The 27,876-nt window shown below is 45.8% G+C and overlaps 1 protein-coding gene across 1 annotated transcript; it reads right to left on the bottom strand.

Moving 5' to 3' along the window:
• Positions 1 to 9,174: 9,174 nt before the first annotated feature.
• On the bottom strand, positions 9,175 to 25,530 carry bdh1 (3-hydroxybutyrate dehydrogenase, type 1). Its single transcript, XM_084198771.1, has 5 exons — positions 25,306 to 25,530; positions 24,711 to 24,821; positions 24,345 to 24,486; positions 22,961 to 23,113; positions 9,175 to 12,934 (listed from the first exon to the last, which is right to left on the bottom strand). The coding sequence occupies exons 1-5, from the start codon at positions 25,516 to 25,518 to the stop codon at positions 12,468 to 12,470; spliced, it is 1,086 nt and encodes a 361-aa protein (XP_084054897.1). The 5' UTR covers positions 25,519 to 25,530; the 3' UTR covers positions 9,175 to 12,467.
• Positions 25,531 to 27,876: the final 2,346 nt, after the last annotated feature.

The following is a 27,876-nucleotide window of genomic DNA, read 5'->3' as shown; positions in this document are numbered from 1 at the left end:
CTCCCTCCTGGTACCACCAGGGCCTACAGGGACAAGGAGAGAGCCCTGGCAGAGACCCTCCTCCCTCCTGGTACCACCAGGGCCTACAGCCCTGGCAGAGACCCTCCTCCCTCCTGGTACCACCAGGGCCTAGAGCCCTGGCAGAGACCCTCCTCCCTCCTGGTACCACTCCACCAGGGCCTACAGGGACAAGGAGAGAGCCCTGGCAGAGACCCTCCTCCCTCCTGGTACCACCAGGGCCTACAGGGACAAGGAGAGAGCCCTGGCAGAGACCCTCCTCCCTCCTGGTACCACTCCACCAGGGCCTACAGGGACAAGGAGAGAGCCCTGGCAGAGACCCTCCTCCCTCCTGGTACCACTCCACCAGGGCCTACAGGGACAAGGAGAGATCCCTGGTAGAGACCCTCCTCCCTCCTGGTACCACCAGGGCCTACAGGGACAAGGAGAGAGCCCTGGCAGAGACCCTCCTCCCTCCTGGTACCACCAGGGCCTACAGGGACAAGGAGAGAGCCCTGGCAGAGACCCTCCTCCCTCCTGGTACCACCAGGGCCTACAGGGACAAGGTGAGAGCCCTGGCAGAGACCCTCCTCCCTCCTGGTACCACTCCACCAGGGCCTACAGGGACAAGGTGAGAGCCCTGGCAGAGACCCTCCTCCCTCCTGGTACCACCAGGGCCTACAGGACAAGGAGAGAGCCCTGGCAGAGACGCTCCTCCCTCCTGGTACCACTCCACCAGGGCCTACAGGGACAAGGAGAGAGCCCTGGCAGAGACCCTCCTCCCTCCTGGTACCACCAGGGCCTACAGGGACAAGGAGAGAGCCCTTGCAGAGACCCTCCTCCCTCCTGGTACCACCAGGGCCTACAGCCCTGGCAGAGACCCTCCTCCCTCCTGGTACCACCAGGGCCTACAGCCCTGGCAGAGACCCTCCTCCCTCCTGGTACCACTCCACCAGGGCCTACAGGGACAAGGAGAGAGCCCTGGCAGAGACCCTCCTCCCTCCTGGTACCACCAGGGCCTACAGGGACAAGGTGAGAGCCCTGGCAGAGACCCCTGGCAGAGGCCCTCCTCCCTCCTGGTACCACCAGGGCCTACAGGGACAAGGTGAGAGCCCTGGCAGAGACCCTCCTCCCTCCTGGTACCACCAGGGCCTACAGGGACAAGGAGAGAGCCCTGGCAGAGACCCTCCTCCCTCCTGGTACCACCAGGGCCTACAGGGACAAGGTGAGAGCCCTGGCAGAGACCCTCCTCCCTCCTGGTACCACCAGGGCCTACAGGGACAAGGAGAGAGCCCTGGCAGAGACCCTCCTCCCTCCTGGTACCACTCCACCAGGGCCTACAGGGACAAGGAGAGAGCCCTGGCAGAGACCCTCCTCCCTCCTGGTACCACCAGGGCCTACAGGGACAAGGTGAGAGCCCTGGCAGAGACCCTCCTCCCTCCTGGTACCACTCCACCAGGGCCTACAGGGACAAGGAGAGAGCCCTGGCAGAGACCCTCCTCCCTCCTGGTACCACCAGGGCCTACAGCCCTGGCAGAGACCCTCCTCCCTCCTGGTACCACCAGGGCCTACAGCCCTGGCAGAGACCCTCCTCCCTCCTGGTACCACTCCACCAGGGCCTACAGGGACAAGGTGAGAGCCCTGGTAGAGACCCTCCTCCCTCCTGGTACCACCAGGGCCTACAGGGACAAGGAGAGAGCCCTGGCAGAGGCCCTCCTCCCTCCTGGTACCACTCCACCAGGGCCTACAGGGACAAGGAGAGAGCCCTGGCAGAGACCCTCCTCCCTCCTGGTACCACCAGGGCCTACAGGGACAAGGAGAGAGCCCTGGCAGAGACCCTCCTCCCTCCTGGTACCACTCCACCAGGGCCTACAGGGACAAGGAGAGAGCCCTGGCAGAGACCCTCCTCCCTCCTGGTACCACCAGGGCCTACAGCCCTGGCAGAGACCCTCCTCCCTCCTGGTACCACTCCACCAGGGCCTACAGGGACAAGGAGAGAGCCCTGGCAGAGACCCTCCTCCCTCCTGGTACCACCAGGGCCTACAGGGACAAGGAGAGAGCCCTGGCAGAGACCCTCCTCCCTCCTGGTACCACCAGGGCCTACAGGGACAAGGAGAGAGCCCTGGCAGAGACCCTCCTCCCTCCTGGTACCACCAGGGCCTACAGCCCTGGCAGAGACCCTCCTCCCTCCTGGTACCACCAGGGCCTACAGCCCTGGCAGAGACCCTCCTCCCTCCTGGTACCACCAGGGCCTACAGCCCTGGCAGAGACCCTCCTCCCTCCTGGTACCACTCCACCAGGGCCTACAGGACAAGGAGAGAGCCCTGGCAGAGACCCTCCTCCCTCCTGGTACCACCAGGGCCTACAGGGACAAGGAGAGAGCCCTGGCAGAGACCCTCCTCCCTCCTGGTACCACCAGGGCCTACAGGGACAAGGAGAGAGCCCTGGCAGAGACCCTCCTCCCTCCTGGTACCACCAGGGCCTACAGCCCTGGCAGAGACCCTCCTCCCTCCTGGTACCACTCCACCAGGGCCTACAGGACAAGGAGAGAGCCCTGGCAGAGACCCTCCTCCCTCCTGGTACCACCAGGGCCTACAGGGACAAGGAGAGAGCCCTGGCAGAGACCCTCCTCCCTCCTGGTACCACCAGGGCCTACAGCCCTGGCAGAGACCCTCCTCCCTCCTGGTACCACCAGGGCCTACAGCCCTGGCAGAGACCCTCCTCCCTCCTGGTACCACCAGGGCCTACAGCCCTGGCAGAGACCCTCCTCCCTCCTGGTACCACTCCACCAGGGCCTACAGGACAAGGAGAGAGCCCTGGCAGAGACCCTCCTCCCTCCTGGTACCACCAGGGCCTACAGGGACAAGGAGAGAGCCCTGGCAGAGACCCTCCTCCCTCCTGGTACCACCAGGGCCTACAGCCCTGGCAGAGACCCTCCTCCCTCCTGGTACCACTCCACCAGGGCCTACAGGACAAGGAGAGAGCCCTGGCAGAGACCCTCCTCCCTCCTGGTACCACCAGGGCCTACAGGGACAAGGAGAGAGCCCTGGCAGAGACCCTCCTCCCTCCTGGTACCACCAGGGCCTACAGGGACAAGGTGAGAGCCCTGGCAGAGACCCTCCTCCCTCCTGGTACCACTCCACCAGGGCCTACAGGACAAGGAGAGAGCCCTGGCAGAGACCCTCCTCCCTCCTGGTACCACCAGGGCCTACAGGGACAAGGAGAGAGCCCTGGCAGAGACCCTCCTCCCTCCTGGTACCACCAGGGCCTACAGGGACAAGGAGAGAGCCCTGGCAGAGACCCTCCTCCCTCCTGGTACCACTCCACCAAGGCCTACAGGGACAAGGAGAGAGCCCTGGCAGAGACCCTCCTCCCTCCTGGTACCACCAGGGCCTACAGGGACAAGGAGAGAGCCCTGGCAGAGACCCTCCTCCCTCCTGGTACCACCAGGGCCTACAGGGACAAGGAGAGAGCCCTGGCAGAGGCCCTCCTCCCTCCTGGTACCACCAGGGCCTACAGCCCTGGCAGAGACCCTCCTCCCTCCTGGTACCACTCCACCAGGGCCTACAGGGACAAGGAGAGAGCCCTGGTAGAGACCCTCCTCCCTCCTGGTACCACCAGGGCCTACAGGGACAAGGAGAGAGCCCTGGCAGAGACCCTCCTCCCTCCTGGTACCACCAGGGCCTACAGGGACAAGGAGAGAGCCCTGGCAGAGACCCTCCTCCCTCCTGGTACCACTCCACCAAGGCCTACAGGGACAAGGAGAGAGCACTGGCAGAGACCCTCCTCCCTCCTGGTACCACTCCACCAAGGCCTACAGGGACAAGGAGAGAGCACTGGCAGAGACCCTCCTCCCTCCTGGTACCACCAGGGCCTACAGCCCTGGCAGAGACCCTCCTCCCTCCTGGTACCACTCCACCAGGGCCTACAGGGACAAGGAGAGAGCCCTGGCAGAGACCCTCCTCCCTCCTGGTACCACCAGGGCCTACAGGGACAAGGTGAGAGCCCTGGTAGAGACCCTCCTCCCTCCTGGTACCACCAGGGCCTACAGGGACAAGGAGAGAGCCCTGGTAGAGACCCTCCTCCCTCCTGGTACCACCAGGGCCTACAGGGACAAGGTGAGAGCCCTGGCAGAGACCCTCCTCCCTCCTGGTACCACCAGGGCCTACAGGACAAGGAGAGAGCCCTGGCAGAGACCCTCCTCCCTCCTGGTACCACCAGGGCCTACAGGGACAAGGTGAGAGCCCTGGCAGAGACCCTCCTCCCTCCTGGTACCACCAGGGCCTACAGGACAAGGAGAGAGCCCTGGCAGAGGCTCGTCATTGTTGGTAATCAGGCCTACTACTGTTGTGTTGTCTGCAAACGTGATGATTACTGTCCATAATGTCTATAGATCCCATCATATATATATATATTTTTTTTTTAAAGGTATCTGTGACCAACAGATGCAGATCTGTATTCCCAGTCATGTGAAATCCATAGATTAGGGCCTAATGAATTTATTTCAATAAACTGATTTCCTTATATGAACTGTAACTCAGTTAAATATTTAAAATTGTTGCATGTTGCATTTACATTTTTGTTCAGTGTATATATTTATACTCCGGACTCCGACGTTGCTCATCCTAATATTTCTAAAATCCATTATTTTACTTTTATATTCGTGTGAATTGTTGGAGCTAGGAACATTTCGCTACACCCGCAATAACATCTGCTAAATATGTGACTAATAAAATGAGATTTGATGAGCACTACTAATTTCTGCCAATTAATTGAGTTGTTGTTTCTGTGGATAAAACATACCCTCTATGTATATGAAAGATCACGTTAACTGGAACGCTGCTGCTGATACAGAGGGATGTAGCTCAGTTGGTAGAGCATGGTGTTTGCAACGCCAGGGTTGTGGGTTCGATTCCCACGGGGGGCCAGTATGAAAAAATAAAAAAATAATGTATGCACTAACTGTAAGTCACTCTGGATAAGAGCGTCTGCTAAATGACTAAAATGTAAAATGTATCTGTCTAACATGTTGTCCTGTGCAGTTACACCATCTGGTGGCCAGCTATAGTAGTGCACGTCCCTCTGGTGGTTTGGATAGAATTCAAGGGAAAGGGGAAATAGAGAATTGACTCAAACCTCAGTTGTTTATTCCAACTCATCCTTTAAAGGAACTCTGTAACAATATTTTACTATTAACTTTAATCCACAAATATTCCAATCCACACACATTTTCCACAGCAGGAAATCTTAAATGCGTAAATGTATGAACGGCTTGTTTAAACACGTTTTTAAAGTCCAAAGTCCTCCCATTATTAAAACCAACCATGTGGATTAATAGAATCTGAGCGCAGCCAGCAACACAAAGCCAGCCTGTTGTCATTATGTAACCTGGAGCGAATCTAGCCAAGTCTCCCAGGGTCTTACAGTAGCCAGCCTGGGTCTGTTCCGGACTGGGCCACAACAGAACAGTAGGAACCCTCTCTAGCTCTGGACCCTGTTACAGTAGCCAGCCTGGGTCTGTTCCGGACTGGGTAGGACCAGTAGGACCACTCTCTAGCTCTGGACCCTGTTACAGTAGCCAGCCTGGGTCTGTTCCGGACTGGGCCACAACAGACCAGTAGGACCCCTCTCTAGCTCTGGACCCTGTTACAGTAGCCAGCCTGGGTCTGTTCCAGACTGGGTAGGACCAGTAGGACCCCTCTCTAGCTCTGGACCCTGTTACAGTAGCCAGCCTGGGTCTGTTCCGGACTGGGTAGGACCAGTAGGACCCCTCTCTAGCTCTGGACCCTGTTACAGTAGCCAGCCTGGGTCTGTTCCGGACTGGGTAGGACCAGTAGGACCCCTCTCTAGCTCTGGACCCTGTTACAGTAGCCAGCCTGGGTCTGTTCCGGACTGGGTAGGACCAGTAGGACCCCTCTCTAGCTCTGGACCCTGTTACAGTAGCCAGCCTGGGTCTGTTCCGGACTGGGTAGGACCAGTAGGACCCCTCTCTAGCTCTGGACCCTGTTACAGTAGCCAGCCTGGGTCTGTTCCGGACTGGGTAGGACCAGTAGGACCCCTCTCTAGCTCTGGACCCTGTTACAGTAGCCAGCCTGGGTCTGTTCCGGACTGGGTAGGACCAGTAGGACCCCTCTCTAGCTCTGGACCCTGTTACAGTAGCCAGCCTGGGTCTGTTCCGGACTGGGTAGGACCAGTAGGACCCCTCTCTAGCTCTGGACCCTGTTACAGTAGCCAGCCTGGGTCTGTTCCGGACTGGGTAGGACCAGTAGGACCCCTCTCTAGCTCTGGACCCTGTTACAGTAGCCAGCCTGGGTCTGTTCCGGACTGGGTAGGACCAGTAGGACCCCTCTCTAGCTCTGGACCCTGTTACAGTAGCCAGCCTGGGTCTGTTCCGGACTGGGTAGGACCAGTAGGACCCCTCTCTAGCTCTGGACCCTGTTACAGTAGCCAGCCTGGGTCTGTTCCGGACTGGGTAGGACCAGTAGGACCCCTCTCTAGCTCTGGACCCTGTTACAGTAGCCAGCCTGGGTCTGTTCCGGACTGGGCCACAACAGAACAGTAGGACCCCTCTCTAGCTCTGGACCCTGTTGTTCCGGACTGGGTAGGACCAGTAGGACCCCTCTCTAGCTCTGGACCCTGTTACAGTAGCCAGCCTGGGTCTGTTCCAGACTGGGTAGGACCAGTAGGACCCCTCTCTAGCTCTGGACCCTGTTACAGTAGCCAGCCTGGGTCTGTTCCGGACTGGGCCACAACAGAACAGTAGGACCCCTCTCTAGCTCTGGACCCTGTTGTTCCGGACTGGGTAGGACCAGTAGGACCCCTCTCTAGCTCTGGACCCTGTTACAGTAGCCAGCCTGGGTCTGTTCCGGACTGGGTAGGACCAGTAGGACCCCTCTCTAGCTCTGGACCCTGTTACAGTAGCCAGCCTGGGTCTGTTCCGGACTGGGTAGGACCAGTAGGACCCCTCTCTAGCTCTGGACCCTGTTACAGTAGCCAGCCTGGGTCTGTTCCGGACTGGGTAGGACCAGTAGGACCCCTCTCTAGCTCTGGACCCTGTTACAGTAGCCAGCCTGGGTCTGTTCCGGACTGGGTAGGACCCCTCTCTAGCTCTGGACCCTGTTACAGTAGCCAGCCTGGGTCTGTTCCGGACTGGGTAGGACCAGTAGGACCCCTCTCTAGCTCTGGACCCTGTTACAGTAGCCAGCCTGGGTCTGTTCCGGACTGGGTAGGACCAGTAGGACCCCTCTCTAGCTCTGGACCCGGTTACAGTAGCCAGCCTGGGTCTGTTCCGGACTGGGTAGGACCAGTAGGACCCCTCTCTAGCTCTGGACCCGGTTAGAACCATAAAGCCTCTCAGAGTAGGAGTGCTGGTCTAGGATCAGTATAGCATTTTAGATTATAATGATTCAGATTGTTATGGACAAGGAGGAATGGATAGTAGATCAGCACTACTCTTAAAGACGCTGTGTGGAGAGGCCTCCTCAGAACCAACGGTAGAACAGAGAGGTTACCCTCCTCAGAACCAACAGTAGAACAGAGAGAGAGGTTACCCTCCTCAGAACCAACAGTAGAACAGAGAGAGAGGTTACCCTCCTCAGAACCAACAGTAGAACAGAGAGAGAGGTTACCCTCCTCAGAACCAACAGTAGAACAGAGAGAGGTTACCCTCCTCAGAACCAACAGTAGAACAGAGAGAGGTTACCCTCCTCAGAACCAACAGTAGAACAGAGAGAGGTTACCCTCCTCAGAACCAACGGTAGAACAGAGAGAGGTTACCCTCCTCAGAACCAACAGTAGAACAGAGAGAGGTTACCCTCCTCAGAACCAACAGTAGAACAGAGAGAGGTTACCCTCCTCAGAACCAACAGTAGAACAGAGAGAGGTTACCCTCCTCAGAACCAACAGTAGAACAGAGAGAGGTTACCCTCCTCAGAACCAACAGTAGAACAGAGAGAGGTTACCCTCCTCAGAACCAACAGTAGAACAGAGAGCCGTTACCCTCCTCAGAACCAACAGTAGAACAGAGAGAGGTTACCCTCCTCAGAACCAACAGTAGAACAGAGAGAGGTTACCCTCCTCAGAACCAACAGTAGAACAGAGAGAGGTTACCCTCCTCAGAACCAACGGTAGAACAGAGAGAGGTTACCCTCCTCAGAACCAACGGTAGAACAGAGAGAGGTTACCCTCCTCAGAACCAACAGTAGAACAGAGAGAGGTTACCCTCCTCAGAACCAACAGTAGAACAGGTTACCCTCCTCAGAACCAACAGTAGAACAGAGAGGTTACCCTCCTCAGAACCAACAGTAGAACAGAGAGAGAGGTTACCCTCCTCAGAACCAACAGTAGAACAGAGAGAGAGGTTACCCTCCTCAGAACCAACAGTAGAACAGAGAGGTTACCCTCCTCAGAACCAACAGTAGAACAGAGAGGTTACCCTCCTCAGAACCAACAGTAGAACAGAGAGGTTACCCTCCTCAGAACCAACGGTAGAACAGAGAGAGGTTACCCTCCTCAGAACCAACAGTAGAACAGAGAGAGGTTACCCTCCTCAGAACCAACGGTAGAACAGAGAGAGGTTACCCTCCTCAGAACCAACAGTAGAACAGAGAGAGGTTACCCTCCTCAGAACCAACGGTAGAACAGAGAGAGGTTACCCTCCTCAGAACCAACGGTAGAACAGAGAGAGGTTACCCTCCTCAGAACCAACAGTAGAACAGAGAGAGGTTACCCTCCTCAGAACCAACAGTAGAACAGGTTACCCTCCTCAGAACCAACAGTAGAACAGAGAGGTTACCCTCCTCAGAACCAACAGTAGAACAGAGAGAGAGGTTACCCTCCTCAGAACCAACAGTAGAACAGAGAGAGAGGTTACCCTCCTCAGAACCAACAGTAGAACAGAGAGGTTACCCTCCTCAGAACCAACAGTAGAACAGAGAGGTTACCCTCCTCAGAACCAACAGTAGAACAGAGAGGTTACCCTCCTCAGAACCAACGGTAGAACAGAGAGAGGTTACCCTCCTCAGAACCAACAGTAGAACAGAGAGAGGTTACCCTCCTCAGAACCAACAGTAGAACAGAGAGGTTACGCTCCTCAGAACCAACAGTTAACACTGGACAGCTAGTTTCCTCTTTTCGATGATTACACTTTTCATGGTTGAATGGAAACATGTACGAATGTCAAGGCACTGCATCATTTATAACAAGTCAGACAGTAACAGGTCATTCCGCAGCACATAGGCTACTTCAAAGCAAACACCTAAAGCGCTAATCTCAAGTATTCAGCCCCTTGGATTGTTTCATATTTTGCTGCGTGGGATTGAAATGGATTTGATTGTGATTTATTGTTATTGATCTACACAAAATACTCCATAATGTCAAAGATAAAATACATTTCAACAAATTAATAAAAACAAAATAACTAAAATAGTCATTGCATTAGTGTTCAGCCCTTTTGTTTAGGCAAGCCTAAATTAGTTCAGGAGTAAAGTGTGGCTTAACAAACCACAATAAATGACATGGACTGTTTGAAATAAGAGCGGTTGACATTATTTTTGAATGACTACCCCTTCCTCTGTCCCCCATACATACATACATCTGGAAGGTCCCTCAATCAACTATTGCATTTCAAGCACAGATTAAACTACAAAGACCAGGGAGCTTCTTTGAAAGGCTCATATCCACCCAGACACAACAAGTATAGAGTCGTCCTTCTGAACTGAGCTGACGGAAGGAAACTGCTCAGGGATGTTACCACGAGGCCCTTGGTGATTTTAAAATAGCTACTGAGTTGAATGGCTGTGACAGGAGATAACTGAGGATGGATCAACGACATTGTAGTTACTCCACAACTAAACTATTCAAACATGCATCCTGTATGAGGCCTTATTTCTATTACAGCATATTGAAGGACTGTCATTTTGAAAGCCTCATATCCACCCAGACACAAGTATACAGTCGTCCTTCTGAACTGAGCTGAAGGAAGGAAACTCATTCATCTTCCATTCACCCAGTTCAATGTAACATCGATAGGTTTAGGCTACTAAATGATACTCACATTTTTCCCTATACCCATCATGAGGTTGCTACAACCTAGCCTATGAATGAAAGTTTACAACGTAGGTGCACAGGTCGAGAGAAGAATTTGAGTAATCAAGGTGACAGACATTGACACATTCAGTACCGCCTTGCACACTCCTGCCTGCATCTAGCTGACCTAGGGTGTCATCATTAGTCCAAACAGTTGCAAAACGTTTTGTTTTGCTAATAAAACTAGAGTTTCTATTGGACAAATTCAGGTTTCGCTCCATATGCTTAAGAAACGTTTTGTAACAGAATCGGCAGAAGTAATAATGAATACACCCCTGATCACCTGATCACACAGTTTACTTCCATAGCAGCCACATACAGCAGCATCACTGCTTGTTGCATAAGGCCTAGATTCAATCACATCAAGCGTTAACCGCTGATAGCAGACACCCGCATAGCGGAGGTGGAACTGCTGTTGGAGCGGAAAATCGGTGAGCTCTACTCTTGCGAATCATTGTCACGAAGCCACACCTGCCTTAGAAGTTCAGAGCAAGAACGTGTTATATAGAAATAATTACACACACATTTAAAAAATCATTCAACAAAATAATGAGGATTTCTATCATCCTAATGGAGGTGTAGATTACATCTCATTCCTGTGTTTGAACTAAACAAGACTGCATGGGATTTCTGTTAATGAGACTCTGTGCAGCCAATGGCAATGTCCACATAAGGTGTAATGGAACCATTCCACGCTGGCATAGGGTAAGTCTGAATACCAACTACTGAGAATTGCATAGAAAGGTGTACATTTCCTAAGTCTGAATCGGCCCCTTAGATACCAACCCAAGAAGACTCACAGCTGTATTCGCTGCCAAAGGTGTTTCTAACGTGTATTGACTCAGGGGGGTGAATCCTTATCTAAATCAAGGTTTATACGGGTGGGTCTAATCCTGGATGCTGATTGGTTAAAACTGCATTCCAGCCCGTGTCTATTCCACAAGTTGCCACCTGCTAAATCTATGACGTTAAAATGCCTATTTACTCCGTTCCATCTGACTGCACAATCCACTGTCTCATCAGCCCAGCCAGGCAATTTATATACTATATCTACACTGTAAAAAGCATCTAGACATTATCTCACATTCTTTTACGCTAGCCTTTGGATTTCAACAGTGGAGATTTGTAGTAACCTTGCTGTCTGTCTCTCCGACATTTGCAACGTTGTTTCAATATTGACATTTGATCTCCAGCTGTCCCACAGTAATGAACGTGTCGGGAGTCAGGACGAGACAGGCAGACAGACAGGCAGACAGACAGGCAGACAGGCAGTCTAAATCATGAATCAGCATCATTTTTATGGATATATACAAAGAAATGTCAATAGAAAAACACGAAATGCAGCTATTTTTTTATGTCATTCCAGCTTCAGTTTAAAGTGATTGTGTTAGCTGTGTAGTGATTGTGTTAGCTGTGTAGTGATGGTGTTAGCTGTGTAGTGATGGTGTTAGCTGTGTAGTGATGGTGTTAGCTGTGTAGTGATTGTGTTAGCTGTGTAGTTTGCTATCTCTTCTGAACAGTGACCTGGCAAGAGAGCTAATGTTCTATGCCAGGTGAAATTGCAAATCATTAGCTCATTGTTATAGATGTATCCCAACAAAACAAAAAACACACTAGAAAACAGCTTAAACGCAAATGCAGCTACTTTGCTGTTATTCTGGCTCCACTGTTTGACGCGACTGTGTTAGCCGTAGTTGGCTAGCTAGCGAGGGATAAGATCATTGCCAGCCATTATGGCAACGGAACATTTAGAACGAACGACCAGCCGGCTTGGGAGATTTGTGTCAGGACTATATCTCGTGGAAGGATGAAATGGTATGAATAAATATGTAACCCGTTGTATAAAAGTGATAATGCCCTCGAAGCCGGTGTTCTCCTCGGTCCTAACAACACCCGTGCCAATATATCCTCCAAACACCGGCTTCTCATTATCACTTAAATATTAGCGCTTCATTTTTCATTACTTAAGAAAATTTTATATAATTTTTTCCACTTCAGTATTTTGTATAAATCGTTTTTTTTCAAAAAATGAAAATGAAATCCACTTTAATCCCACTTTGTAACACAAAATGTGAAGAAATCCAAGAGGGTGAATACTATATATATATTTAAGATAAGACAACAGTGCATATTGTTAATAAAGGCTCAATCACTTTGTGATTTCCAGTGTCAAGGAATCCTTAGCTACAGCAACGGTCTCTGGAACCAATGATCCAACAGAAATTCTTAAAATCAGTCAATTCAGGTAATTCATTCAAATTAAATTCACAAATTGAGAATCGATAGCTTGTAATTTTCCATTGGGAATTCCCCAATTTAAGACTTTAAAGTGAAACGGAACCCTAATGCCATATGATGTACTGTACGTATGGAAATCCTCCCAATCAGAAGTAGAGGCGGTCAGCGATGACGGCAGGCAGGTGTGTCATCACCTGCATCCTGATCCACCAATGAGGCTCCATGGGGTTGTAGCGCGTGAACGGGCGGTGTGACGTGATGGCGTCGGTGATGTCATCTAGGACGGGTTGGACATCCTTCTGTCCGCTGCTACAGTACGACCTCATCATCGCCATGTGTCTGTCGAAGTGGGCGTGGCCATAGTCCTCCTGGACACCAGGGGGCGCCTCTCTCCACAGTTTGTCAGCCGTGGTCGCCACAATGTCCCGCGTCAGGATGCCCGTGGCCACAATGAAGTTCCCCGGCTCGATGACGGAGACCTTGACCCCCCAGGCCTTCATCTCGTAACGTAGACAGTCGGAGAACGCTTCCACGCCATATTTTGACACGCAGTACGGAGAACGCAGGGCATTGCCCATCCGCCCATACATACTGGCCAGGTTGACCACACGACCTGCAACAACACAGTGGCATTAGGTTATTACACAGATAAATACCTATTTAACAACACAGTGGCATTAGGTTATTACATAGATAAATACCTATTTAACAACACAGTGGCATTAGGTTATTATATAGATAAATACCTATTTAACAACACAGTGGCATTAGGTTATTACATAGATAAATACCTATTTAACAACACAGTGGCATTAGGTTATTACATAGATAAATACCTATTTAACAACACAGTGGCATTAGGTTATTACATAGATAAATACCTATTTAACAACACAGTGGCATTAGGTTATTATATAGATAAATACCTATTTAACAACACAGTGGCATTAGGTTATTATATAGATAAATACCTATTTAAAAACACAGTGGCATTAGGTTATTACATAGATAAATACCTATTTAACAACACAGTGGCATTAGGTTATTACATAGATAAATACCTATTTAACAACACAGTGGCATTAGGTTATTACATAGATAAATACCTATTTAACAACACAGTGGCATTAGGTTATTACATAGATAAACACCTATTTAACAACACAGTGGCATTAGGTTATTACATAGATAAATACCTATTTAACAACACAGTGGCATTAGGTTATTACATAGATAAATACCTATTTAACAACACAGTGGCATTAGGTTATTACATAGATAAATAACTATTTAACAACACAGTGGCATTAGGTTATTATATAGATAAATACCTATTTAACAACACAGTGGCATTAGGTTATTACATAGATAAATACCTATTTAACAACACAGTGGCATTAGGTTATTATATAGATAAATACCTATTTAACAACACAGTGGCATTAGGTTATTACATAGATAAATACCTATTTAACAACACAGTGGCATTAGGTTATTATATAGATAAATACCTATTTAACAACACAGTGGCATTAGGTTATTACATAGATAAATACCTATTTAACAACACAGTGGCATTAGGTTATTATATAGATAAATACCTATTTAACAACACAGTGGCATTAGGTTATTACATAGATAAATACCTATTTAACAACACAGTGGCATTAGGTTATTACATAGATAAATACCTATTTAACAACACAGTGGCATTAGGTTATTATATAGATAAATACCTATTTAACAACACAGTGGCATTAGGTTATTACATAGATAAATACCTATTTAACAACACAGTGGCATTAGGTTATTATATAGATAAATACCTATTTAACAACACAGTGGCATTAGGTTATTATATAGATAAATACCTATTTAACAACACAGTGGCATTAGGTTATTACATAGATAAATACCTATTTAACAACACAGTGGCATTAGGTTATTACATAGATAAATACCTATTTAACAACACAGTGGCATTAGGTTATTATATAGATAAATACCTATTTAACAACACAGTGGCATTAGGTTATTACATAGATAAATACCTATTTAACAACACAGTGGCATTAGGTTATTATATAGATAAATACCTATTTAACAACACAGTGGCATTAGGTTATTACATAGATAAATACCTATTTAACAACACAGTGGCATTAGGTTATTATATAGATAAATACCTATTTAACAACACAGTGGCATTAGGTTATTACATAGATAAATACCTATTTAACAACACAGTGGCATTAGGTTATTATATAGATAAATACCTATTTAACAACACAGTGGCATTAGGTTATTACATAGATAAATACCTATTTAACAACACAGTGGCATTAGGTTATTATATAGATAAATACCTATTTAACAACACAGTGGCATTAGGTTATTATATAGATAAATACCTATTTAACAACACAGTGGCATTAGGTTATTACATAGATAAATACCTATTTAACAACACAGTGGCATTAGGTTATTACATAGATAAATACCTATTTAACAACACAGTGGCATTAGGTTATTATATAGATAAATACCTATTTAACAACACAGTGGCATTAGGTTATTATATAGATAAATACGTATTTAACAACACAGTGGCATTAGGTTATTATATAGATAAATACCTATTTAACAACACAGTGGCATTAGGTTATTATATAGATAAATACCTATTTAACAACACAGTGGCATTAGGTTATTACATAGATAAATACCTATTTAACAACACAGTGGCATTAGGTTATTATATAGATAAATACCTATTTAACAACACAGTGGCATTAGGTTATTATATAGATAAATACCTATTTAACAACACAGTGGCATTAGGTTATTACATAGATAAATACCTATTTAACAACACAGTGGCATTAGGTTATTATATAGATAAATACCTATTTAACAACACAGTGGCATTAGGTTATTATATAGATAAATACCTATTTAACAACACAGTGGCATTAGGTTATTACATAGATAAATACCTATTTAACAACACAGTGGCATTAGGTTATTACATAGATAAATACCTATTTAACAACACAGTGGCATTAGGTTATTATATAGATAAATACCTATTTAACAACACAGTGGCATTAGGTTATTACATAGATAAATACCTATTTAACAACACAGTGGCATTAGGTTATTACATAGATAAATACCTATTTAACAACACAGTGGCATTAGGTTATTATATAGATAAATACCTATTTAACAACACAGTGGCATTAGGTTATTACATAGATAAATACCTATTTAACAACACAGTGGCATTAGGTTATTACATAGATAAATACCTATTTAACAACACAGTGGCATTAGGTTATTATATAGATAAATACCTATTTAACAACACAGTGGCATTAGGTTATTACATAGATAAATACCTATTTAACAACACAGTGGCATTAGGTTATTACATAGATAAATACCTATTTAACAACACAGTGGCATTAGGTTATTATATAGATAAATACCTATTTAACAACACAGTGGCATTAGGTTATTACATAGATAAATACCTATTTAACAACACAGTGGCATTAGGTTATTACATAGATAAATACCTATTTAACAACACAGTGGCATTAGGTTATTACATAGATAAATACCTATTTAACAACACAGTGGCATTAGGTTATTACATAGATAAATACCTATTTAACAACACAGTGGCATTAGGTTATTACATAGATAAATACCTATTTAACAACACAGTGGCATTAGGTTATTACATAGATAAATACCTATTTAACAACACAGTGGCATTAGGTTATTACATAGATAAATACCTATTTAACAACACAGTGGCATTAGGTTATTACATAGATAAATACCTATTTAACAACACAGTGGCATTAGGTTATTACATAGATAAATACCTATTTAACAACACAGTGGCATTAGGTTATTACATAGATAAATACCTATTTAACAACACAGTGGCATTAGGTTATTACATAGATAAATACCTATTTAACAACACAGTGGCATTAGGTTATTATATAGATAAATACCTATTTAACAACACAGTGGCATTAGGTTATTACATAGATAAATACCTATTTAACAACACAGTGGCATTAGGTTATTATATAGATAAATACCTATTTAACAACACAGTGGCATTAGGTTATTATATAGATAAATACCTATTTAACAACACAGTGGCATTAGGTTATTATATAGATAAATACCTATTTAACAACACAGTGGCATTAGGTTATTACATAGATAAATACCTATTTAACAACACAGTGGTATTAGGTTATTACATAGATAAATACCTATTTAACAACACAGTGGCATTAGGTTATTACATAGATAAATACCTATTTAACAACACAGTGGCATTAGGTTATTACATAGATAAATACCTATTTAACAACACAGTGGCATTAGGTTATTACATAGATAAATACCTATTTAACAACACAGTGGCATTAGGTTATTATATAGATAAATACCTATTTAACAACACAGTGGCATTAGGTTATTATATAGATAAATACCTATTTAACAACACAGTGGCATTAGGTTATTACATAGATAAATACCTATTTAACAACACAGTGGCATTAGGTTATTACATAGATAAATACCTATTTAACAACACAGTGGCATTAGGTTATTACATAGATAAATACCTATTTAACAACACAGTGGCATTAGGTTATTATATAGATAAATACCTATTTAACAACACAGTGGCATTAGGTTATTATATAGATAAATACCTATTTAACAACACAGTGGCATTAGGTTATTACCTACAGTGCATTCGGAAAGTATTCAGACCCCTTGACTTTTTCCAAATTTTGTTACGTTACAACCTTATTCTAAAATTGATTAAATTGTTTCCCCCCCCCCCTCATCAATCTACACACAATGACAAAAACAGGTTGAGAAAATGATGCTTATTTATAAAACATTAATGTGCCATTTCAAATAAAATTGAATTTGTCAAATGCGCCGAATACAACAGGTGTAGACCTTACAGTGAAACGCTTACTTACAAGCCCTTAACCAACAATGCAGTTAAGAAAAGTATAGATAACTAAAAAATTTAAATAATAATTAAAGAGCAGCAGTAAAATAACAGTAGGGAGGCTATATACAGGGGGTACCGGTACAGAGTCAATGGGAAATAACAGTAGGGAGGCTATATACAGGGGGGTACCGGTACAGAGTCAATGTGCGGGGGCACCGGTTAGTCGAGGTAATTGAGGTAATATGTACATGTGGGTAGAGTTAAAGTGACTATGCATAGATAATTAACAGAGTAGCAGCAGCGTAAAAGAGGGGGTGGGGGTGGGGGGTGGTGGGGGGGGGGGGGGGGCAGTGCAAATAGTCCGGGTAGCCATGATTAGCTGTTCAGGAGTCTTATGGCTTGGGGGTAGAAGCTGTTGAGAAGTCTTTTGGACCTAGACTTGGCACTCCGGTACCGCTTGCCGTGCGGTAGCAGAGAGAACAGTCTATGATTAGGGTGGCTGGAGTTTGACAATTTGTAGGGCCTTCCTCTGACACCGCCTGGTATAGAGGTCCTGGATGGCAGGAAGCTTGGCCCCAGTGATGTACTGGGCCGTACGCAGTACCCTCTGTAGTGCCTTGCGGTCGGAGGCCGAGCAGTTGCTATATCAGGCGGTGATGCAACCAGTCAGGATGCTCTCGATGGTGCAGCTGTATTACTTTTTGTTAAGTATTAATTATTCAGACCCTTTACTCAGTACTTTGTTGAAGCACCTTTGGCAGCGTTTACAGCCTCGAGTCTTCTTGGGTATGACGCTACAAGCTTGGCACACCTGTATTTGGGGAGTTTCTCCCATTCTTCTCTGCAGATCCTCTCAAGCTCTGTCAGGTTGGATGGGGAGCGTCGCTGCACAGCTATTTTCAGGTCTCTCCAGAGATGTTAGATCGGGTTCAAGTCCGGTCTCTGGCTGGACCACTTAAGGACATTCAGAGACTTGTCCCGAAGCCACTCCTGTGTTGTCTTGGCTGTGCGCTTAGGGTCGTTGTCCTGTACATCACTGGGGAAAAGCTTCCTGCCATCCAGGACCTCTATACCAGGCGGTGTCAGAGGAAGGCCCTCAAAATTGTCAAAGACTCCAGCCACCCTAGTCATAGACTGTTCTCTCTGCTACCGCACGGCAAGCGGTACCGGAGTGCCAAGTCTAGGTCCAAAATACTTCTCAACAGCTTCTACCCCCAAGCCATAAGACTCCTGAACAGCTAATCATGGCTACCCGGACTATTTGCACTGCCCCCCCACCCCATCCTTTTTACGCTGCTGCTACTCTGTTAAGTATTTATGCATAGTCACTTTAACTCTACCCACATGTACATATTACCTCAACTACCTCAACAAGCCGGTGCCCCCGCACATTGACTCTGCAACGGTACCCCCCTGTATATATAGCCTCCCTACTGTCACTTTATTTTACTTCTGCTCTTTTTTTCTCAACACCTTTTTTGTTGTTGTTTTATTCTTACTTGTTTTGTTTAAAATAAATGCACTGTTGGTTAAGGGCTGTAAGTAAGCATTTCACTGTAATGTCTGCACCTGTTGTATTCGGCGCATGTGACCAATAAAATTTGATTTGATTTGATTTGGAAGGTGAACCTTCGCCCCAGTCTGAGGTCCTGAGCGCTCCGGAGCAGGTTTTCATCAAGGATCTCTCTGTACTTTGCTCTGTTCATCTTTCCCTCGATCCTAACTAGTCTCCCAGTCCCTGCTGCCGAAAAACATCCCCACAGCATGATGCTGCCACCACCATGCTTCACCGTAGGGATGGTGCCAGGTTTCCTCCAGACGTGACACTTGGCATTCCGGCCAAAGAGTTCAATCTTGGTTTAATCAGACCAGAGAATCTTGTTTCTCATGATTTGAGAGTCCTTTAGTTGCCTTTTGGAAAACTCCAAGCGGGCTGTCATGTGCCTTTTACTGAGGAGTGGCTTCTGTCTGGCCACTCTACCATAAAGGCCTGATTGGTGGAGTGCTATGAAGATGGTTGTCCTTCTGGAAGGTTCTCCCATCTCCACAGAGGAACTCTGGAGCAATGTCAGAGTGACCATCGGGTTCGTGGTCACCTCTCTGACCAAGGCCCTTCTCCCGCGATTGCTCAGTTTGTCCGGGCGGCCAGCTCTAGGAAGAGTCTTGGTGGTTCTAAAAAACATATTCCTTTTAAGAATGATGGAGGCCAATGTGTACTTGGGGACTTTCAATGCTGCAGACATTTTTTGGCACCCTTCCCCAGATCTGTGCCTCGACACAATCCTGTCTCGGAGCTCTAAAGACAATTCCATCGAACTCACGGCTTGGTTATTGCTCTGACATGAACTGTCAACTATGGGACCTTATATAGACAGGTGTGTGCCTTTCCAAATCATGTCCAATCAATTGAATTTACCACAGGTGGACTCCAATCAAGTTGTAGAAACATCTCAAGGATGATCAATGGAAACAGGATGCACCTGAGCTCAATTTCGAGTCTCATAGCAAAGGGTCTGAATACTTATGTAAATAAGGTATTTCTGTTTTCGCTTTGTCATTATGGGGTATTGTGTGTAGATTGATGAGGAATCAATTTTACAATAAGGCTGTAACGTAACAAAATGTGGAAAACGTCTAGAGGTCTTAATATTTTCCGAAGGCACTGTACAGGGTCAGTTCCTGTGCCATATTAACAATGTGCAGGGATACTGGAGTGATGGAGGTAGATATGTATAGGGGTAAGGTGACTATATACAGGGTCAGTTCCAATACCATATTATCAATGTGCAAGGATACTGGAGTGATGGAGGTACAGTGAGGGGAAAAAATATTTGATCCCCTGCTGATTTTGTACGTTTGCCCACTGACAAAGACATGATCAGTCTATAATTTTAATGGTAGGTTTATTTGAACAGTGAGAGACAGAATAACAACAAAAAAATCCAGAAAAACGCATGTTATAAATTGATTTGCATTTTAAATGAGGGAAATAAGTATTTGACCCCTCTGCAAAACATGACTTAGTACTTGGTGGCAAAACCCTTGTTGGCAATCAGAGGTCAGACGTTTCTTGTAGTTGGCCACCAGGTTTGCACACATCTCAGGAGGGATTTTGTCCCACTCCTCTTTGCAGATCTTCTCCAAGTCATTAAGGTTTCGAGGCTGACGTTTGGCAACTCGAACCTTCAGCTCCCTACACAGATTTTCTATGGGATTAAGGTCTGGAGACTGGCTAGGCCACTCCAGGACCTTAATGTGCTTCTTCTTGAGCCACTCCTTTGTTGCCTTGGCCGTGTGTTTTGGGTCATTGTCATGCTGGAATACCCATCCACGACCCATTTTCAATGCCCTGGCTGAGGGAAGGAGGTTCTCACCCAAGATTTGACGGTACATGGCCCCGTCCATCGTCCCTTTGATGCGGTGAAGTTGTCCTGTCCCCTTAGCAGAAAAACACCCCCAAAGCATAATGTTTCCACCTCCATGTTTGACGGTGGGGATGGTGTTCTTGGGGTCATAGGCAGCATTCCTCCTCCTCCAAACACGGCGAGTTGAGTTGATGCCAAAGAGCTCTTCTCATCTGACCACAACACTTTTACCCAGTTCTCCTCTGAATCATTCAGATGTTCATTGGCAAACTTCAGACGGGCCTGTATATGTGCTTTCTTGAGCAGGGGGACCTTGTGGGCTCTGCAGGATTTCAGTCCTTCACGGCGTAGTGTGTTACCAATTGTTTTCTTGGTGACTATGGTCCCAGCTGCCTTGAGATCATTGACAAGATCCTCCCGTGTAGTTCTGGGCTGATTTCTCACCGTTCTCATGATCATTGCAACTCCACGAGGTGAGATCTTGCATGGAGCCCCAGGCCGAGGGAGATTGACAGTTATTTTGTGTTTCTTCCATTTGCGAATAATCACACCAACTGTTGTCACCTTCTCACCAAGCTGCTTGGCGATGGTCTTGTAGCCCATTCCAGCCTTGTGTAGGTCTACAATCTTGTCCCTGACATCCTTAGAGAGCTCTTTGGTCTTGGCCATGGTGGAGAGTTTGGAATCTGATTGATTGATTGCTTCTGTGGACAGGTGTCTTTTATACAGGTAACAAACTGAGAATAGGAGCACTCCCTTTAAGAGTGTGCTCCTAATCTCAGCTCGTTACCTGTATAAAAGACACCTGGGAGCCAGAAATCTTTCTGATTGAGAGGGGGTCAAATACTTATTTCCTTCATTAAAATGTAATCAATTTATAACATTTTTGGCATGCGTTTTTCTGGATTTTTTTGTTGTTATTCTGTCTCTCACTGTTCAAATAAACCTACCATTAAAATTATAGACTGATCATGTCTTTGTCAGTGGGCAAACATACAAAATCAGCAGGGGATCAAATACTTTTTTCCCTCATTGTAGATATGTATTGGGGTAAGGTGACGAGGCATCAGGATATATGATATAAACAGAGTAGCAGCAGTGTATTTGATGATTGGGTGTGAGTGTGTGTAGAGTCAGTATAAATGTGTGTGTGTTGGAGTGTCAGAGTGTGTGAGTGTGCAGAGTCCTGTCACTGGTATTTGGAACTGTTCATAATTCCCTCCACCTTGACTAAGGCCCCGGTTCCAGCTGAAGAAAAACAGCCCCAAAGCATGATGCTGCCACCACCATGCTTCACTGTGGGTATGGTGTTCTTTGGGTGATGTGCAGTGTTGTTTTTGCACCAAACATACCTTTTGGAATTATGGCCAAAAAGTTCAACCTTGGTTTCATCAGACCATAACACATTTTCCCACGTGTTTTGGGGGGACTTCCCACTTGTTTTTGCAAACTTCAGCCGGGCTTGGATGTTTTTCTTTGTAAGAAAAGGCTTCCGTCTTGCCACCCTACCCCATAGCCCATTCATATGAAGAATACGGGAGATTGTTGTCACATGTAGCACACAGCCAGTACTTGCCAGAAATTCCTGCAGTTCCTTTAATGTTGCTGTAGGCCTCTTGGAAGCCTCCCCGACCAGTTTTTCTTCTCCTCTTTTCATAAATTTTGGAGGGACGTCCAGTTCTTGGTAATGTCTCTGTTGTGCCATATTTTCTCCACTTGATGATGACTGTCTTCACTGTGTTCCATGGTATATGTAATGCTTTGGAAATTATTTTGTACCCTTCTCCTGACTGATATCTTTCAACAATGACATCCCTCTGATGCCTTGGAAGCTCTCTGCGGACCATGGTTTTTGCTCTGAGATGCAACTAAGAAAATGTCAGGAAAATCCTACTAGAACAGCTGAACTTTATTTGTGATTAATCAGAGTCCCTTTAAATGATGGCAGGTGTGTAATGACTTCTATTTAACATGAGTTTGAATGTGATTGGTTAATTCTGATCACAGCCACATCCCCAGTTATAAGAGGGTGTGCACACTGATGCAACCAGGTTATTGTAAGCTTTTCATTTGTCATTTTTCCCCCCTCGAAGATTTCAGTTTGTTTTTCAATTGAATTGTTCCCATTATAGGTCACATTAAAGGTGGAAAAAGTTCTGACATGATTTATCTTTGTCTCATTATTTTACATCACAAAAAACGGCCATTTTAACAGGGGTGTGGAGACTTTATCTCCACTGTATGTGTCTGTTGGTGTCTGTTGCCTGACCTTTGGCCCTACGGACGAGGGGCAGGAGGGCCTTGGTGACCCTGATGACCCCCCACAGGTTGACCTCTGACACCTGGCGGTACGTCTCCATGGTCGTAAACTCCACCTCGCCAAACGTAGACACACCTGCGTTGTTCACCACGGCCCACAGACCTGGTCAGGGGAGGAGAGAAGAGGGGTTATGATATGAACGTAACCATTAGCACTGTCTCCTTCAGTGTTCCCCATGGGTCTATATTGGGGCCCATTCTCTTCTTAATACATACTCAGACACCATATCACAGAGTGCCTTCAGAAAGTATTCATACCCCTGGACTTATATTTAATCAATTTTGAATTCAGGCTGTAACACAACAAAATGTGGAATGTTTTTTACTTACCCATCTACACACAATACCCCATAATGACAAAGTGAAAATATGTTTTTAGAAATGTTTGCAAAGTTACTGGAAATGAAATACAGAAATCTCATTTACATACAGTAAGTATTCAGACCCTTTGCTATGAGACTCCAAATTGAGCTCAGGTGCATCCTGTTTTCATTGATCATCCTTGAGATGTTTCTACAACTTGATTGGAGTCCACCTGTGGTAAATTCAATTGATTGGACATGATTTGGCTTCATGGGACGGAAGCTACTCCTGAGAAAAAGGCACATGACAGCAGCCTGGAGTTGGTGAAAAGGCACGTGATAGACTGAGCATAAGGCAAAAGATTCTGTGGCCTGATGAGACAAAAATGTAACTCTTTGGCCTGATTGCAAAGAGCCTGAAAACCAGGCACAGATCACCTTTCTAACACCATCCGTACCGTGAAGCATGGTGGTGGCAGCATCATGCTATGGGGATGCTTTTCAGCGGCAGGGACTGGGTGACTGGTAAGGATAGAGGGAACAATGAATGGAGCCAAATACAGGCAAATCCTGAATGAGAACCTGCTTCAGAGTGAAAATGACCTTAGACTGGGGCGAAGATTTACATTCCAACAGGACAATGACCCCAATCATACAGCTAAAGCAACGCTGGAATGGCTTTAGAACAAGAATGTGAGAGTCCTTGAGTGGCCCAGCCAAAGCCCAGACATGAATCCCATTGAAAGACTTCAAGATTGCTGTTCACCGCCGCTCCCCATCGAACTTAACAGAGCTTGAGAAAATCTGCAAGGAAGAACGGGAGAAAATCCCCAAATCCAGATGTGCAAAGCCGATACAGACATACCCAAGACGACTCAAAGCTGTAATCGCCGCCAAAGGTGCTTCTACAAAGTATTGCCTCAGGGGTGTGAATAAATTAGATTTCTGTACTTCATTTTCAATAATTTGCAAAAATATCTTAAAACATGTTTTCACTGATGTCTGGCAGTGAGAGAGACGGATGTTCTGTACCTCTCTGTGAGTCGTCCAGGTGTGAGTTGACGCACTCCACAGCTCTGTTCACCTGCTCCTCGCTGCAGACATCCAGCTGAACCACCTTCATCCGATCTGACTGCATCTCCTCTAGCTCCTTAGACCCCCTCTCACCCTTATCCTGGAGAGGAAAGGCAGCGAATCAGATGAACTCAAACACTGTCTGACTATATAGTCAGTGGCTGTCTGAATATTTCAACAATGAGCACAAACTCAGCGTCTACAGCTCCAGCCTATTATTTTACAGACAGAAATCCTACTTTCCCATTTCCTTAGAGTCTAATTAATGCATTATCAACGTTTGGGTAGAAGACATTTTACCTAAATATAAACTAATAACATTACCTTGAACAGGCATCCAGCAAAGACAGTGAAGCCCAGTTTGTGGAGGTGTTTAGCTGTAGCATGACCAAACCCACTGTCACAGCCTGTGATGAATACTGACTTTCCCTTTACCTGCAACATGGACAAACTGTGTAAGATTACCCAACACAAACTGTGTCATTTTAAAGGGTTTGAATTGAGTGCAAGTTGCAACAGCAAGCTGAGAAACTGCACTGCTTTGTGGAATTGACAACATTATTTCAGACTATTGTGGGCTACTTTTATATGCAATTTTTTTTAATATGCCATTTAGCAGACGCTTTTATCCAAAGCGACTTACAGTCATGTGCGCATACATTTTTACGTATGGGTGGTCCCGGGGATCGAACCCACTACCCTGGCGTTACAAGCGCCATGCTCTACCAATTGAGCTACAGAGGACCAATCTTTCATAATAGATTATTATTGAATGAATTAATATCTTATCTGCTTTATTCAACTTTAAATCAGCATAGTTTAGAGACAGTGTGGAATAAAATGCAAAACCACAACACATAAAAAGGCATTCGACGTTCAGTGGTACACAGTACAGGTGAGATATTTTAGGCTTCTGTACCTCTATCGATCCTCTGGGGATCCGTGGTGTCGCGACGTACAGTACAAAAATGAAATACACCCCGACTATGCACTCTGTTACGCTGGTCTCAGGAAAACCACAGCATTTAGCGACGGCATTCAGCAGAGCTGGGAGTCCGAACCCCAACACTACTGTCAAAAGAACTGAAAACGACACAAGTAGAGCAACTCGAACGAAGGGAAGCGAGGCCATTTTGTTAACTTCTGCTGTGTTGACTTCTTCTTCTTCAGAGTTTAACGGCGGCTGGCATCCAATGTGTTGCATTACCGCCCCCAGCTGGACTATAATATAAATACATTATACTGTGATACAACATGGGACAAGGAAAAGCTAAAAACCATTCCAACTGATCCGACACCCATTAACAACCCACTACCCCATTCCACTACTTTGACCCTATCCGTTCCTGCACCACCAGGATGGGACACCACCAGGATGGGACACCACCAGGATGGGACACCACCAGGATGGGACACCACCAGGATGGGACACCACCAGTCAACAAACCCTGTAACTCTTCTGAAGTCAAAATCTCATATGCCCAACTACTTCTCTGCAGCTGCCACTACAAAATCTATTTTCTGTGATTGACAATCCATTTCGATGCAGTGCCTTAGACCACTGCGCCACTCAGGAGTACGGGTTAGGGTTAGGGTTAGGGTTAGGGTGATTGACAATCCATTTCTGCGGTACAGTTGATAACCATTGTTTTTTTTACCCCATATGTAACTCTGTGTTGTTTTTGTTGCACTACTTTGCTTTGTCTTGGCCAGGTCGCAGTTGTAAATGAGAACCTGTTCTCAACTGGCTTACCTGGTTAAATAAAGGTGAAATAAAAAAATAAAAATAAAAAGGCAGCAGCTACTCTTCCTGGGGTTTATTATGGATCCCCATTAGTTCCTGCCAAGGCAGCAGCTACTCTTCCTGGGGTTTATTATGGATCCCCATTAGTTCCTGCCAAGGCAGCAGCTACTCTTCCTGGGGTTTATTATGGATCCCCATTAGTTCCTGCCAAGGCAGCAGCTACTCTTCCTGGGGTTTATTATGGATCCCCATTAGTTCCTGCCAAGGCAGCAGCTACTCTTCCTGTGGTTTATTATGGATCCCCATTAGTTCCTGCCAAGGCAGCAGCTTCTCTTCCTGGGGTCCAAACACATTAAGGCACTTACATTACATACAGTTGAAGTCGGAAGTTTACATACACTTAGGTTGGAGTCATTAAAACTCGTTTTTCAACCACTCCACAAATTTCTTGTTAAAACTCTATAGTTTTGGCAAGTCGGTTAGGACAATTTTTCCAATAATTGTTTACAGACAGATTATTTCACTTATAATTCACTGTATCACAATTCCAGTGGGTCAGAAGTTTACATATACAAAGTTGACTGTGCCTTTAAACAGCTTGGAAAATTCCAGAAAATGATGTCACTACCTTGGCGTTACAAGCACCGTGCTCTACCAGCTGAGCTACAGAGGTACAAGGCCTATCTTCAAACTCAGTGCCTCTTTGCTTGACATCATGGAAAAAATCAAAAGAAATCAGCCAAGACCTCTGTCTCCTAGAGATGAACGTACTTTGGTGCGAAAAGTGCAAATAAATCCCAGAACAACAGCAAAGGACCTTGTGAAGATGCTGGAGGAAACAGGTACAAAAGTATCTATATCCACAGTAAAACGAGTCCTATATCAACATAAACTGAAAGGCCGCTCAGCAAGGAAGAAGCCACTGCTCCAAAACCGCCATAAAAAAGCCAGACTACGGTTTGCAACTGCACATGGGGACAAAGATCGTACTTTTTGGAGAAATGTCCTCTGGTCTGATGAAACAAAAATAGAACTGTTTGGCCATAATGACCATTGTTATGTTTGGAGGAAAAAGGGGGTTGCTTGCAAGCCGAAGAACACCATCCCAACCGTGAAGCACGGGGGTGGCAGCATCATGCTGTGGGGGTGCTTTGCTGCAGGAGGGACTGGTGCACTTCACAAAATAGATGGCATCATGAGGAAGGAAAATTATGTGGATATAATGAAGCAACATCAAGACATCAGTCAGGAAGTTAAAGCTTGGTCGCAAATGGGTCTTCCAAATGGACAATGACCCCAAGCATACTTCCAAAGTTGCGGCAAAATGGCTTAAGGACAACAAAGTCAAGGTATTGGAGTGGCCATCACAAAGTCCTGACCTCAATCCTTTAGAAAATGTGTGGGCAGAACTGAAAAAGCGTGTGCGAGCAAGGAGGCCTACAAACCTGACTCAGTTACATCAGCTCTGTCAGGAGGAATGGGCCAAAATTCACCCAACTTATTGTGGGAAGCTTGTGGAAGGCTACCTGAAACATTTGACCCAAGATAAACAATTGAAAGGCAATGCTACCAAATACTAATTGAGTGTATGTAAACTTCTGACCCACTGGGAATGTGATGAAAGAAATAAAAGCTGAAATAAATAATTCTCTCTACTATTATTCTGACATTTCACATTCTTAAAATAAAGTGGTGATCCTAACTGACCTAAGACAGGGAATTTTACTAGGATTAAATGTCAGGAAT

The sequence above is a fragment of the Coregonus lavaretus genome (assembly GCF_964263955.1).
Source record: "Coregonus lavaretus genome assembly, contig: HAP1_SCAFFOLD_378, whole genome shotgun sequence".
NCBI classification, from domain to species: Eukaryota; Metazoa; Chordata; class Actinopteri; order Salmoniformes; family Salmonidae; genus Coregonus; species Coregonus lavaretus.
The sequence above is the reverse complement of the archived record's forward strand: the minus strand, read 5'-3'. Positions and strand labels throughout refer to the sequence as shown.

What these genes read in the sequence shown, in the direction of transcription:
- bdh1 (XM_084198771.1), bottom strand. Translation starts at nt 25,518, where the DNA reads ATGGCCTCGCTTCCCTTCGTTCGAGTTGCTCTACTTGTGTCGTTTTCA. An exon ending in TTGCTGGATGCCTGTTCAAG is followed by an intron (nt 24,487 to 24,710) that starts GTAATGTTATTA and finishes TTTCCTCTCCAG; the next exon opens with GATAAGGGTGAGAGGGGGTC. An exon ending in CCTGGACGACTCACAGAGAG is followed by an intron (nt 23,114 to 24,344) that starts GTACAGAACATC and finishes TCCCCTGACCAG; the next exon opens with GTCTGTGGGCCGTGGTGAAC.